This window comes from Tetrao urogallus, assembly GCF_951394365.1.
Source record: "Tetrao urogallus genome assembly, chromosome: 22".
NCBI lineage: Eukaryota > Metazoa > Chordata > Aves > Galliformes > Phasianidae > Tetrao > Tetrao urogallus.
This window is the reverse complement of record NC_136835.1, coordinates 866,103-882,353: the sequence shown is the minus strand read 5'-3', so window position 1 is coordinate 882,353 and position 16,251 is coordinate 866,103. Positions and strand designations below refer to the sequence as shown.

Genomic DNA, 16,251 nt, shown 5'->3' with positions numbered 1-16,251 from the left:
TGACCTTTACTTTAGGTACAAATCCATATAGTGCCTTAGGTTGCAGGGGACCTTAAAGATCATCCGCTTCCAAACCCCTGCCATGTCAGATTGGGCTGTCCAGGGTCCCATCCAACCTGGCCTTGAATGCCTCCAGGGATGACGCATCCACAACCTCTCTGGGCAAATCCAGAGGTCTCACACTTTTACACTTTCACGTGGCTCTAGTTTCTGCCCTGTCTTATGCAGTCAGAAGTTCTGAGTGGGCCCACTGATCTGCTGGGAAACTGAATTTGGGTGCCTGTGCTCACTGAACTGGAGGAACTCGGTGCCTCTGAGGACAGCACTTCCTTTGCACCAAACCAAACTGTTTCTAATCTCTTTTAGGAAAGAATGATCTACAATAGGCAAAGCTGCAAAAAAATTAAAGAATCACACGTTTATGAGGAATTCCTACGTTTGTCTTTGTTGCCCTTGCACAGCCTATTCCTGCTTTCCTCCTGAACCTTTAAAGCCAAGCCCTGCTTAGTTAGTTCACTGGTGAGTTAGTTTGCTACGGAAAGAATGAGATTAGTTCAGAGAACACCCAACAAGAACACAGCACAAGCACCAGTGCACGAGAGACACAGCACACAACCAACAGAAGATTAAAGGCAGCCATACTCGGTCTTTGCAGGTGCAGCAGGTACAGAGCTGTCTGCAGTGGAAGAAGCAAGCTCACGAGCTTGCCCGCTAGCCACACTGGCAGGAGTAGTAGTGCCAAGAGCTGCAAAAACATCCTTTGCAAGATCAATGTCTGGTGTCTTGAAGGTCCCTTCGTCCATTTTAAAGTCCTCATTCTGGGAGGGGTTTGTGGTGCCGCCTGAAGCAGCCTCACTCTTCGGGTTGCTCGGGTTCTTGGCTGTCTCTGTTGGGCTCTTCACTGTACTGGGCTGCGCAGCTTCTTTCTCGGGGCTCTTGGTGCTTGAGACCTCCTGCTTGGGCTCTGATGGAGCTGGAGGGCTAGTGAGGTTTGCAGGGGTTGGGGCAGCTGACTTGTTACCAGCTGCTGCTTTGGAGGTCTCGGCCACGTTAGCAACAGTGCTGGGGCTCAGCACCGCACCTTGGTTGGACAGGACACTTGAAGACAAATTGTTAGTAGCTGGAGCAGAGCTTGGGGTATCGCTGAGATCAACAAGGGGAGCCACTTTGGGCGTAGAAGAGGGTGGTGGTGGAGAGACCGGGGCAGCTCCCGCTTTGGCTGGAGTAGCCTGGCCAGGCGACATGGCGTTTGAGTCAGGAATGGCCGTGGCTGGTGGGGCAATACTGGAGGTCAGGGTGGTGGTCTCACTGGTGGGGCTGTTCTGAGCAGTGGCAAAAGTTTCAGTGATAGTGTCAGAGTTAGTGGTGCCCGTAGTTACAGAAGGCAGCATGTCCTCAACAGTAGCTGCGGTATCGGCGGTGTGCCTGTGAAGAGGGCAGGAGTAGAAGAGAAATAGAGACAATGAAGCCCATAAACGACAGCATGGGGAAAGGGAAGCAAAGCATAAGCATGAGAAGGCAAGTGGGTGAAACAGCAGCAGCAGCATGGTGGTGTTACAACACAAACACAGCGTGGAGGCAGAGAAGGAGAAAGCTTTCAGAGATGAAATACACAAAGGGCAGCAAGGGCTGGCAGGGTGACTGAAGGACAATTAGGAAGAGAAGGAAGAGCAGAGAGGACACAACCTTCAGGAGTGGCTTGCTCAGACAGATTATGCTTCAAGTCTTGGTCAAATGTAACCCTGTTGACTTGCAGAGTCTTCTCTTTCAGGCTAACTTCCTTCTCATCCTCTCACATCTAGCTTTACAAGGAAGCCTTCTACCAATTCCCAGAGGTTGCAGCTTTGTGCCATCTGTAACCATGCAACAACATCCCAGTGCAGGACTCCTGAATTCAGTCTCCTGTCTTGGCCCTATGCTTTTGCCAACAAGTCTAAGGCCTCCATCAAACCACACGTAATGTAATTCCTGTCCTCACATACACACACATAATATATGTACATTCATGCAGCTTAGAAGCGACAGTTTCCACCCTTCTGACTAGATTAACCTCTGCCTATTGTTCTAGCAGGAATAGGGGCTGCTTTAGGACAATGCCTGACAGTGTAATTATGCTTTTGCTGCCACAATATAGCACTGATTGCTTAAGTACACGGATGAGAGGTTGGAAACAACAACTGATTTACTCCAATAGAAGCCAGCGTGCCTGAGAACACCACCTCAGCCTTATGAACTAAGAGAAAATCTTTGTAAAGGAAGGTAACCAAGATAAAACCCCAGTAAGACAACACAAGAAAATCACAAGCATACAGATCTTAGCTACTCTGCTGTGCTTTGCTTCTGCATTTCAATGTGCTTGTGGTACAGCCTCCTTCCTCTTCTCACCTCAAAGCGACTTCCAGCAGAGCCATTTTACCAGTGGGCTCCACTGCAAACTCCATCAAAGCAGGTGGGAGTCAGGCAGGGAAGAGAGGAAGCATTTTCTCACGGCTATGTCAGAAACCGAATGTGAAGATTTTTGCTTTCTTCCTCTCTTCCTGCCCTGTGGCATGTGCATGAGTGATCAGCAATTAAAGCAAATGAGGGCTCTGTACTGACTCTGCACTAGGACTGATGAATAGCAACATACTCTGGTTCTGTCAGTGGTGTGGTCTCGTTGGGCTCTGTGTGTTTTCCCCCATCGTGGTTGGGGGTCCGCTCCTCTTCAGTCCGCACCTCCACAATAGGCTCCTTGGACTCATCTTTCCTGTAACAAGGGAATTAATTAGAATCATGGAGATTACATAGAGATTGGTTACAGTTTACAGTAGGTATCCTCCTGCAAAGACACGCTTCAAATACTGACTGTGACTGTGACAAATAAGCTGCCCTGGACAGCAGATTCCTTTTTGTCACCCCCAACAGAATGAGTAAAAGAAGTGATGATGGTACTCACGAGAAGGCAGCTTTGCCCTCCTCCATGTCTTTGCCCTTGGCTCCTGGTCCAGACTTGCCACATAAGTTGACAGCAATGCACATCAGCAGGCCACATTTGTTCAGGAAGTAGCAGGTGACATCCACAGCCACCAGGAGCAGCACAAAGATAACAATGAGAATGCCTACGATGGCAGCAGTCCCCAGGCCTGACGTAGGGCTAGTGCTGGCTTTAGAGACCAAAAGAGAAGAAAAGAAAGCATTGTAGTTAGAAGGTGAGCCGGGGATACCTATGGCTCAGACTTGGCTATAGGTTGCAAGCATGGGAAACTCACAAAACATGCACTTTTTCTCCAGCAGCCATGTGTAATAATCAGTACTTTGTCCTATAGATGTGCAGGACAACCCATGCAGGTTTGCTGGGACCTGACAGGGCCTTTCCAGTCTCTATTGACCTAAGGACAGGGAAAGCAGACCATGGAAAACTCTTCCACTGTAATGTATACCCAGCTGGAACTCTGAATGGTTCCTGTTCTCTTTCACCACCGCCCCAACGGGCACACAGTGACTCTGATGCTGCCAGCCTAGAACAAGGACAAGCATCACGGCTGGAAGTGAAGCTCTGCAGCACAACGTTCCCTGGTGGGACACTGAATGCTGGGAAACACCAGAGGGGCCTGAATGTTGATTAGCCCTTGTAGGGCGCAAATGAGCCCACTTGGAGAAGCTGACAAGCTTTGCTCTTACAGAGGTCTCACAAAGCTGCTCCCAAGCAAGCCCTTTTGAGAACAGGGAGACTCACGAGCTTTGCCATCAACTTTCAGCAGCATGAAAGAGATGAAGAGTGGCCTCTGGCAGGGACAGATCAGCGTCTCCCAGGATCTGGGGATGCGAGTGAGGCATGCAGCAAAGCCGGGACTCGCTCCAGGAAGCGAATGCAATTGCTGGAGGAACCAGACTTGCCAAGATCCTCCAACCTTCCTCCGACCAGCACAGGCTGGGAAGATCTGCTAACTTCTTCCATGGTGTCTTCCCAAACACGGTGTACATGGCAGCAGGAGTTGTACTAATGAAACCTACAGTGATTTTAAGGCAGCAGCCAGGCAGTAAGCGATAAAATCCACAGGCAAGAAATGTATGTTCACATGCACCGCAGTACAGAATTTGACCCAAATTCGTGCTGCTCTCTGAAACTTACAATCTTTGTTGATTTCAAAATGTGAATACAAAGGTACTTGCACAAGTAAGATCGGCCTCCAAATTTACGACAGCCAAGGCAGTGCAGCTGGGCAGTGTGAGTGAGCCCTCGAGGCCGGACGCGAGGCACGGTCAGGGCAGGTGCTCTGCAAACCAAGCAGCACTAACACTGCCTGTTGTACACTGACATCCTCGCTGACCTGTACTAAAGAACGGACTGTTTGGGCTGAGCTGCTTAGTAATTCCTCTGCTATCACCTAAAACTCTCCATGTTATTTGCAGGAAGGCTGACAGGGGCTGGAGTGTACTGGGCTGACAGGACTAAGTCTGTGTAATTCGAGCAAGAACTGATTCCCTGGCAAAGGAAACTCTTCTTCAAAGCTATCAGCTGTGGCTTCTCAGCCTCCTGCTGCCATGCCCTAAACAGAACCCACTTTTGGTTCCCCTTGTTTGATTCAGAATAGCTCTTCCCAAGCTGCTGCTCTGCAGAGAGAGCATTCTGCTGAGCTCATGCAGAGTTCAGCATCCATCAGAGGTCCTGCGTCGCTCAGACCAGCAGATCTCAGCCATCCCATGCTCTGCTTCTCAGCCTGCGTGCTCAGCAAGGGCTGTGCATGTGGTAGAGCTTGTCACTCAAGTTTACTGAGACAGCTGAGAAGGATGAGCACATTTCTTGTAGTCCTTAGGAGCCCTGCATTGCTCTTTCACTAAGATGCAATTTCTACTTGCAGTGTTTTTACCATCGGATGTCACAGCTCCCGAACACTTGGAATCTCTTTGCTGGGAAGCCCTGCAAAGCAGCCCTTGGCCCCTGAGGCTAATTGATGCTGACTGTAGCATGTGAAAACATTAATTCCAGAGCTCTGGGAAGCCTCCTGGTCTCTGCCACTCTTTTATTACTTAAAAACAGGAGACAGAACATCCTTAGCATGAGGGAGGCAAACGTTTCATTTTGAGACAAGATACTGAGGAACTTGGGACTCCAACAGGAAAGAGTTTTGGACTTTTTCCTGCATTTTACTTTATCTGAAAGTCACTCTGAGGTGCCCAACTCTGACACTTGGAGCACAAGTCCAGTGAGTGCTTGGCAGAACGACTGTGCCACAGCCCCTGCCAGCACCTCGCATCAAGCTGTGTAATTAAATGAATTCATCAACCTCCTGTGTATGCAGGGAGGGAGGAAGATATATATTTTCTGTCTCCTCATGTACTCAGGATTCTTGCATGGATGATGCAATAGTTAACACAGTCCTGATCACAGCAGCTCCTGGAGGAAAATGTAAGGCTGTGTTAAACTTCTCTCATCTACAGCATCTCCCTGGGAATGAGCTCCTTGGCAGCTGCTGAAGGGCCCCGTGGGAAAGCACCACATAGAGCTGCTGCTCAAAACAGTGCTGAGGAAGAAGGCTAAACAGGGAAACACCACAACCCAGTCTGAAGAATTGAAACAACAAAAAAAACTGACTTGGGAAACGCAGTCAATGTAATGCAACCAAATAAATGTGCAGGGATGGATTAGGTCAATGCAGCCCTATAAATACCTACGTGCAGCAGAACAGTACAGACAATAAAGGCACTTTATTTGAGCAAAGATACAATAAATTCCAAAAGCTGGAAACAGGAGGTGGATGACTTCAGGCCAGAAATAAGGAATGAAATTGTAACAGAAATCCCGACATGAAAGCGAAATGTCGTATCTTCCTCCACCCATCTGACTGAACATATCTGCTTTACTTTCTAAGGAGGGATGATATTGAGGTTATTTAGTGCTGCTGCAGAAAAAGCCTGTCTGAACATTCACCTTTCTCTACTTAGGATTAGTAACAGAAAGCAAGGAATGGAAGGAACAGATGGGTGGTGTTCAACACGTGCCGTTCCACTTCAGATAACAGCAGCAGGTTCTCCTGTGTCTGTGTGTACCTATGGCCGATGTTTGGAAGCAGTTTTAGCTCTCTGACAGCCATTGGCAAGCACCAGCACAACTTATATTAGCACTGTCAAACACCTTGCACAACTTACAGGGGAGAAATGCAGACCGCAAGTAACCATCTATTCCATGTGACAGCAGTGTCTGTTTCCACATGGAATTAGGTCCAACAGCTCATGTTTGCTTTAACCTTAACTACCATGAAGCAGAAATGCCCAGCGGTCTGTTGAAAGCACTCCTTCCACATCCAGAAGGCAAGAGATACTTTCCAGAAACACAACTGAACTCTTCAGACTGTCACCAACACGTTGGCTCCTCCAGCAGTCGGCTCCCAGCACCAAGTTCTGTATTTCCCTACGACTGCCTCCCTTTGCAAGGATGAACACGAGGGTAATGAGCATACAAAAGGAAGAACTGCAAGCACAGAGGAAGTTATATGAAGATCCTGCCTTCAGGAATAAAACAGTCTGATCTGCAGTCTAACCCCTGCCACAGCATGTCCTTCCTCTGCACTACTGCAGTGCACCCCCCCGTGCCACCTGGCTGCTCACTGCACTCCGCTAGCTGCAACAATCAGGAAAGCTTCAAAAATTTGTTTTTATCTAAAAGAAATTAGGTGTGAACAACTGCAACTGATTTTTTTTTTATGAGAAAATCATCAAAGAATCATTAAGAGTGGAAAAGACCCCTAAGGTCATCCACTCTGACTGCCCACCTGCAATCAGCGTCGCCCATCATTGTCACATCTCCATGGCTCTCCAGGGATGGTGACCCTGGGCAGCTGTGCCAATGACCAATGACTTCTGGAAGAGTTGTTCCTAACATCCAACCTGAACCTCCCTTGGCACAACCTGAGGCCATTCCCTCCGATCAAACAAGGTCTCTCCCATTTGACATGCAGCCAAAGGATATCATCAGATATCTCCCCAAGAATGTAGAAACTAACTGACAAACTAAGAATAGAGCTGCTGGCATCCTGGGGGCCAGGGGAGATCCTGCACAGCTCTGCAGTTCATCGCACATGGAATCATCTCTTCTAGAGGACCCAGATCCCAGCCTTCCTGGAGCTGTGACATCCCACAGAAAATGTACTTGTGAAGCTGTCTGTGTGCTGAAAATCTGAGTATTTGAGCCCCTTCAGGTTCCATCTCTGAATCTGTCTCACCTCTGAGTACAAAAAAAAGAGTGCTAGCTTTTCTGCAAGCTTTTTGAAATGTTACTGACATCAGGAATAAGGCCTGGGATCTTGTCCAGCGCTGACTGTCAGAGATCAAGGATCTAATGCGTGTATCTGAAATCTAACATGTTACAAACCCAAGTAAACAGGCAGTGAAAATATCACTTATGCTCCTTATTTTTTCAAACACAGGGACAGGACTTCTTTTTTGTATATATTCCATGTTGACTGGACCATTTAATACAGCTTTCACCATGTAGGTGACCCGGGCTTTGCTTAGTCTCTGCAGGCAGCAGCCCGTGGGAAGGTAATGCATCCCCAGTACCATGGAGGAAGAATGGCTCCCAGAAGGGCTGCTCTCTCTTCATCCACCAGTTATGACCAGTAATAGCTTCAGCACGTTGGTTTCAATACTCCAAAGCTGGGTGCTCAACCTCACCTATGCCTCAACCTGTGCCTACAGATAAGGGGAATACAAACTGATAGTAGATCTATGGATGAGTTTAATAACTTCCCAAGCTATGGGAAGTTCACACAGCTTTTTAGGGTTACGACTACTTCCATTATACTAAAGTGTAAATGCAGGAAGACAAACCAATTTGCTATGTTCCAGAACACTGGAGGTGAGAGCGTGGCTCTGTCTGTTCTGTTTGGTTAAAAAATATCCGCATGGTTGGAGTGCAGCGCTCGTACAAAGTTTTCATTTATAATTTAGACAGAAAAGAAGTTCACAAATGATCATGAACAAGGTCTGAATAAACACAGCAGAGTCTTATGTGCAGAGCATCAAACGCACAGATAAACAAGACTGATGATGGCAGGGCTTGTTCTTTGTCCTTGTTAGCATCTGGGTAGAAAGATGAAGCTCATTCTGCACAACAGATAGTTTTTGAGACATTCTGTACAGTGAGCTCAGTAACTGCACCAACAATTCCATTCTTTTCCACCCCAGGCCCACTTACAGAGAAAGAGAGGAGATGGACACCCATTTTTAGAAGAGCAACAGAACTAAATGGATTCCCCATCACAAAAGACAATTCATGAGGTGCACAGGATTTTGTTTTCTTTTCTTTTTGAGGAGGGAAAAAAAAAAGGAAATAAAAAAAAGAAAATCACCTGCAATTTGTTCAACGAAACGCAATACACAGAGCTCAGTAACAAAGCTGCATTATATTTACACCAAGGATTAATCCTGTCTGACAGTGTCACATGCACAGTTAACCACGAATATGATTAAAGATCAGTAGTAATAACCATTTAGATCGTCAGGTCATTTGATTCAAGCTAATTTTCTCTGTTAAATGGCAAGAGAAGAGATCTCTCTATGAAGTTGATAGGACAGTAGTAGAGAACCAAGCAACGTTAGACAAGCAACCATTGCAAATCTGAATGTTCTTGGGCAGGACGATGCCTCAGATCCACTATGGGCCATGGGATGGCTGACTGCACACAGGGGCCAATGAAGTCCCAAGGGATCAAGCAGTGGAAGGAAAGAGAAAGAAACGCCTTCAGTGCAATTCCCACAGACGTTTGTATTCGCGTCACCACACCAGCACAACCTGAGGGCCGTACATTTGAGCCCACTTGCAAAGCACACAGAGGAATACGGGCGCTCAGTAGGATTCTCTCTGGCAATTTTGCTTCCCTGCTTTTACTCTCCTGGCTGACATTTGCGGGCAGGGCTCCAGAAGCTCTGTGCTCAACACAGTGGTGATCAGCACCAGATGTATCAGCAAATCAACAAAGATCCGGTTGGGGCTTTTATGTGCATGTGTGCATGGGGGACTTTTTTAAAAGGCTCTCAATACTGTACTCTCCTACGATGAAACAAGCGAGCAAGCAAAAAATTCTTCCTTTACATTCATTAAAAAGGGCAAATTCATTACAAGTAACAAAAGTTGTTAAAGATAAAACACTCGGTTTAAACCTTTCTTCCTTGTTACAAAATATGAACTCTTTCAAATGACACAATTTTTTTCTTCCCCCCCTCCTGAACTGATGGGATCCTCTGAACCAAAGTTATCAGCTTTCAACACCTCGGCAGGACCCAGGCCTCTTCAAGCAAATATTGCTTTATTTTAAGTTTCTAACAGAGCAAAAGCAGAGTCACTGCAGAAAGAAGCAATGAAACAAAGGAGGACGACGTTGATGGACTTCCCAAGGTCGCTGCAGGTGCCAGACAATGGTTCCCAGGAGGGGAAAATATGGTTGTTTAAAAAGCAAATTTGGTGCATGTGGCAAGCGTGGATGTTTCCCGTGAGATCCAAGGTGACATGTATGACGACAGACATAGGAAAGGAATAAGGGGAAAAGGGGAGGGAAGAAAGGACGAGGAAGAAAGAAAGAAAAAAGAGAGACAGAGAAAAAATAGATAAAAAAAAATTAGGTCATAAATATAGAAAACATAAGAATCAAAGGTTTATTTAATTAAGTAAACTAAAATGGCTAAAGGTTAGAAAGAAGCACAGCACATTCACAGCGACAAAAGGGCCAGGTCCAGAAGCTCAGCAAAGTCCAAAGCCGCAGAGCAGAGTTCAAGGCAGGGGTTACGAGGTTAGCAAGCAAATGGGATTCAAAATGATGGAACAGAGGGCTCAGCGATCAGCACAAGAAGAAGCCTGTCTGATATTTGAAAGGACAACACTGCCTTTTCCAAAGAGAAAGAAAACAGCAGCAAACAATCCGCCTGCCTGCCCCGTCCTGTACCGGGGCTCACATGACAGATCTGGGTGAGTAAAACCTCTGCAGATGGGAGGCCTGGGAGCACGGCTGGTCTTTCCTTTCAGCCTTCCAGCTGCCTGTGAACTGATCTGATGCGATTCATTTTTGTTAATTCTCTCACCCTTCCAGGACACTGTGAAAACTCTACAGAGGTGACAAAGCAAAGTAATGCACGGAGCCTCTTCGCCACTGCAATCTGGTGTAGCAGCCTTCATGTCAACAGAGCCCTGTGACTGTGTGTCAGAGAAATCTAGGCTGCCCTCTGGAAGTACTCTGTTGAACACTGTTAGTTTGGAGAAAGCTCAGGGAACCAAAGCATCTGGAAGAACCTCGAAAGGCCTAATAAAAGCCAAAGGTCTGAACAAAATGAAACAAGCTAGAGAAACAAGTCACCACTGCAGCACAAGCAGCAGCAGCCACTTCCTTGCACCATGCCCTACTTGTTCCTGAACCAAGACAAGTTCTTCCCAAGAAACATCTGCATTCATTTGCTCTGTCAATCCTGCGCAAGCTTGCAGAGTGAAAACAACCATTTTTCAAAGTGCTTCCAACATTTCCAAATGCAACACTGGAAGGAGCAAGCTGAGATCCTGACCTCTCCCATGCTTCACATCAGATAAAGTGAGGAGTAACTCCTGAGAGGAAACTGCACCCATGAAAACAAAGCGGACATTTAAAAAAATTCTGTTCTTTTAAGGAGTCTTTTCCCACGTTTCTGTGGCATTTAAAGGGCTCAGTGGAAACTGAGATTATTGCTCTTCCCTCTGCCATGGACTACAGCATGAACTGTGTATTCCAAAGGAAACAGAGTTCCCAGAGATTGCTAACACCCTAGGCAAGACGTCCCAGCTGTCCCAGGTACCCCTTGGTACTCCACAAGTGTGCAACAAAGGCTGAGAGAGTACCAGCACAGAGAGGAGCTCTGCAGTGTGGAAGAAAAAAACTGCAAATCAGTCCTTGGAACTTTTCCCTGAGGAGATGCACAACAGTAAAGGAACGCTCTGTCTGCTGCTTACACTCTGTGCTCTACTGTTCTAGCCTGTAGTTAAGGCACTCTTTGCCAAATTACCCCCACCTTCCCCTGCCTCATTAGTCACAGTTGTCCTTCAAATATATGAGAGTAGTAAGTAGTAGTAGTGCTGCTGAAAATGAGAAAGATGGTAAGTTGCTTAATGAGTTACGGAGTGTCGTTCCAACGCAAACTGCAGCCCTGTTCAAACACACTTCCCAGTCTTTCTTTTGCCCCATTCTCTCCCCCTCCCCATCCTCATGCTTGCTGCTGTACACATCTTCAAGCCCCAGCCATCCAGGTCACTCATTTGGACGCTCACCAATGCTACCTGGCTTGACTGAGTGGAGGTTCAGCACACAAACTGCACCAGCTCTCAGTTGTTTGCTTCAGACAGGACAGGGGTATGGCAAATTAAGGATTAAATTCTCAATGCAAAGAGAGGACTGATGAAAACAGATAACTCTGAACAAAAGCACAGGACTGACCTAAGAACTTAGAGGACAGAATACAACCTAATCACTCCCTGCAGCACGGACTGACACTGGGCACGGAGCTGCTTCAGTCGGGCTGTGCAGTGAGGACCTGACCTGCAGTGTGCCCATCTGCCTCCAGCCAGTCTGAGCTTGAATTTACAGCTGGTCCAGCAATTCCAACCCTCAGGTTTGGGGTTTGTTATTAAATGGTTCAAGACAACACCTGCATAGCAATAAACACTGTCTGTCTTTCTAATGCCTGCCAGCAAACTGTAGGATTGCTGGCACCTCATAGGGCCTGCTTGTTTCTCATAGCATTTACACTTTTACCTCGCTTTTTGAGGAGAGAAGTCTGTCTGAAACAAGTCTCCTGCAGCATTCTGATGCACTTTGGTTACCATTCTCTAACTCCCTGCCATGACATGAAAACAGTGCTACTTTAAAATTACGTTTGTTTTTAATCTCCGTTTTATTTAACGAAAGCTCTTTGGAGAAAGATTTTCCCTTTCTCCCTTTATGACTGCTAGCAAACTCCTCGTGTCTTTTTCCTCCAAAGGCTGAACTGGATGGACAAATGGGCAGTAAGCAAGCACAAAGCGGATTTGGACGGGATCTGAATTGTGAAAAGCATTGCACCAGAGACATAAGTGGTCCCCTTTGCTTTAGTTTAAGTTGTGAATCTTACTTTCTGCTTTCAGAAAGCCTTTTCTGTCCACTGCTTTTCACATCTGGCAATGCTGTTACCCTGATGCTAAAGCCACCATTCCCTGCGCACAGTCAGACAGCTTTGCCATGTTGCATTCCTACCAGTGTACTGCTAATGCTGTACATACCTTAATGTGTGCTACACTGCAGGTATGTACGTGGCAAAAATCAAGCTTTAGATGGGTAACCAATTATGATAATGGCTTTTAAGCAAGCAAGTTGTCAGGGTTACTCAGGCACATTAAAGGATGCAGCACTGTTGCATTAATTGGAAGCAGAAAACAATGGTAAAGCTTATGATTGCCATACCTGGGATGACAGTAGGCTGAGCAGATGTCCGGAAAGCATAGTGAGCAGGTTTGGACTTCCCTTGCTGGTTTTCAGCTATCACATAAACCTCATACTCTGCATTCCAATCCAGAGACTTGAGCATTACATGGTCACTGCCAGAAGGCAGTCTGATCTCTGGCTTCCATTCTGAGGAATGTTTCTGCAGGACAACGATGTGGCAGGTGGGGATGCAAAACAAACAGCACAACGTTAGTGGTCAGCTCTGAGAGCAGGGCAACAGCTAACTAACAAAGGGAAACGCAGGGAGGGTTCTACATAAAGAGCATTCTTATAGCCCTTAGAGTGTGAAGTTGGATCTTCTGCAAGACAGACCCACCTCTGACCTTGCATCTGGCCTAGCTTATCAGGACTGTTCCACCCGGCAGTGTTTAAGAAAGACTTTCAACAGGGCATGCAACCAGCAGCTTCATGATTCCTGCTCCAGTTTCAGGAAATGTAGATGTTCATTCTGCCTATGCTAATTTGAAAAACCTACTTCCAAGGTACCTTGAGACAAAGGCAGAGTGGGGTAGGCTAACAAGCTGTTCAATCTCTGCTTGAATTTGGTTTTGGTTTTGACATTACATTACCCTCTTGATATTCTGTACAGATCTACCTGCAAGACCACAGAACTGCTCGGGTTGGAGGGGAACCTTGAAGACCACCCAGTTCCATCCCCTCTGCCATGGGCAGGGCTGCCCCCCACCAGCTCAGGCTGCCCAGGGCCCCAACCCACCTGGCCTTGAGTGCCTGCAGGGATGGGGCACCCACAAGATCTCAGCTTCAATCTGCTAAGGAAGCTGCTTGCATATAGTGGTGCATGAGCTCTGAAGAGGCTACAGGCAGACAAGGTTTAAGCATCGGTCATACTTACAGCTTTGTATTTGATCAGGTAATGCCTGATTGGGGAGCCACCGTCATCCTGCTTGATAACATTCACTTTGATGGAGTTTCCGTCTTCTCCCATCTGCCCTTCCAGTTTGGGTGCACTGGGTTCCCCTGAAACAATGGTGGATTTATGCTTAATTGTAAAAAAGAAATTGTTAGGAAAAAAGTACTCAAAGCCAGAAAAATACTTCACTATTCACTAAGTACTGGCCTTACTCAGACACACCTGCAAGACCCAATTCTGCTTGCATTTGGTAGTTTGCTTCCACTGATGTATTTTATCATTTTTGCATATGCTGAATGGAGTCTGAAGTTAAGTGAAAAAGACACCATCATTCCATGAGAATACCCTGGAGCAAAACCCAGTTCTTCACTGTTTCTGTTCCAAAATGCCTGTCTGAGTCATCTGGAAAATGCTGAGTTAGAGCATACAGCAAACAGGCAGGATTCTCCACTACAACATGGATATAAGAAGCATTACTGAGAACCAACATCCTTGTCACATTGACCTTGTTTGCACTTTGCATGCTGTTTAAGTTTTATAGCCCCTGGGCCACAGTGACCTCACTGCTGTGGTCACTTGAATGGGTATGAAAAAATGATACAAGGGCAACAACACTCGTTTTCACTGGTTTACCAGATGGCAACAAATACAGGCTGGAAAGAATGTGACCCATTTCATCATTCTGTAACAACCACCTTTAAAAGAAAAAGCCATCCTTTCCGAATTTGCACCCCTGACATCAGCAGGAAATTGAAGTTTCATTCTCTTCAGGGCGCGCTGATTTTCATCCACGTCCTTTTCAAACCATGCCTCCAACTGCCCTTTCCTCACCAGCTCCCCCATAACCTTCACATACAGCCTGCAGGATGGTTCCCCCCTCACACTGCAACTTCTCTCTGTCACCTCTCCTAACAGAAATCAAACCCACACTTTCATTATATGTTCACAACATCGCCTTTTCACAAATAATGCAGCTGACTACTCAACAGACATATTTTCTTCTTCTTCTTAGCCTGGGAACTGACTGTGCAACAGATATGTCCACCTATTTATTTGCTTCTGTGGAAAAGGAAACCCAACAAACAACTACTACAACATATGCATCAAATTAGCAAAAGAACTGAGATGAGAAAGAAGGTCTCTCTTTTAAGAAATGGCACAGACTCCAGGAGCTCAGATCCTGCTTAACTTCAGCTCCTCGAAGCCTGCTTTGCTCCATTCCATGCAAGATGAAGGCACGGGTTCCCTACATCGATCCAACTTGAGATTGGACTTGGAGATATTATTTCTCCAGCACTGAAACATCCCAAGAACTCAAATGCAATCAAAAATCTTGCTGAAGCTTGCCAGGTTGTTTTGCAGTCCCACTGCTTCAGCCATGAGCTCTGGGCTTAAAAGCTCTTCAGGAACTTCTGAGCATTTCAGCTGTTATTCTCTGAAGGCTGATCTGCTTCACGTCTTTACACGTAATTTGAGCAAAACCAACACTGCAATTGTTTGTAAATTAAAGCTTTCAAATCACCTGCAGTTGGCACTTCCAACCAACTCCTAAGATTAATTGCACTCTGTTGGTTGTTCTCATTACAGGCTCATAATGCTTACAGTATTTTATATATCAATTAAGGTGGCTGAATGTTAAAAAGCAAAAAAAAAAAATCCCAACCCAACAAACCTCCCGCACCTCTATTTTGCCAATCAGACTTCAGGCACTTTAAAAGCATTTCTATTTGTTTATCTGAGTGTGTTTTACAGCTGGCCACAGGAAAATCAAATACAGAGAACACAAACCTCTGTAGAGGCCTGTGAATGACAAGCACACGCTTTACCATCCTAACTCAAGGCGACTTATGGCTCTGGCAGAGCACCTCTGTCTTTACTTGCACAGCCACTTGTGATTTGGACAATGTCTCTCTTAAGCACATGCTGACAGACCCTTGGAGTGCAGTGCAACACACAATTAAGGGATGGATCGACTCTAGACAGATCCCCAAGAGAATAACACCCGAACTCTGAAACTGTGACACCTGCAGCTTCAGAGCCTGACCACAACCAGGCCACCAAAATCACACTGTGACGTTAAAGCTCAGCCCATTGCTTGGGACAAGGCTTCTCAAACCCAGTTCTGCTGTTGTACTAAAAGGGAAAGGACACAGTAAGGCAGTACTTGCACTGAGATCAACACTGGCCAGTAACACCGGCTATGGCTTCTTTCAGCCCAACAAACATCCCCAGTTCTGAATCTATTCTGCCTGGATATGCATTCAGCTGCTGATGGAAAGCACGTGCAGCATTGAACTGGCCAGAAAAAGGTTAATCTTCCAATATCTTTCAAAGCTGATCCTCAGAAGTAACTTGAAGAAATCCTCTAAAGAAAGAAATCAAGTAGAGTTGGGTTTGTTTGTTTGTTTGTTTGTTTGGTGAAACATCTGTAAGAAAAATGCAAAACTGAGACTGAAGCAGTAGTTTAAGATTAATTCCATCTCCTTACAGGCTGACACATGCTCCAGCACCAGCTGTTCCAAGAAGGCATTTACAACCCATGGATGCACAGTTCTTGGATGTAAGAGACACTCACTGGTGTTTCACAAAGCAGTTACTTTTCTTAAAGCCATAAGGATGGAATGCTCCTTTTTCATCAGTAAGCAATGACCACATCTGCCACCTACTGTACAAAGCTGGGGATCTGTCCTTCTGTGAGCTTACTGAGGCTGCATATCTGAGAATCTCTTCCCAAACCATGCTTCTCCTGGAATTATGAATGGTGGAAGCACGGAGCGCATCACAGACTGGAAATCAAATGTGAACAGGTGAGGTCTGGATGAACAGAGGCACCTCACTCAGGCATGCTGAAAATACCAGATTACAGAAATACCCCAAGATCATCTTCCTTCCCCCAATCCTAAA

At 46.2% G+C, this 16,251-nt stretch overlaps 1 protein-coding gene across 4 annotated transcripts in view; it reads right to left on the bottom strand.

Moving 5' to 3' along the window:
* NCAM1 (neural cell adhesion molecule 1) overlaps positions 1–16,251 on the bottom strand; it is a gene marked incomplete at both ends in the record, with an annotated part of 77,297 nt that overhangs the window by 1,763 nt on the left and 59,283 nt on the right. For 2 of the 4 annotated variants that reach the window (XM_079545705.1, XM_079545706.1), the window contains 5 exons: positions 643–1,425; positions 2,630–2,746; positions 2,936–3,143; positions 12,435–12,615; positions 13,330–13,454. In XM_079545705.1, coding sequence (XP_079401831.1) covers positions 643–1,425; positions 2,630–2,746; positions 2,936–3,143; positions 12,435–12,615; positions 13,330–13,454 — 1,414 coding nt within the window. The remainder of the gene's footprint in view (positions 1–642; positions 1,426–2,629; positions 2,747–2,935; positions 3,144–12,434; positions 12,616–13,329; positions 13,455–16,251) is intronic. The other 2 variants (XM_079545707.1, XM_079545708.1) reach the window with 1 other exon arrangement.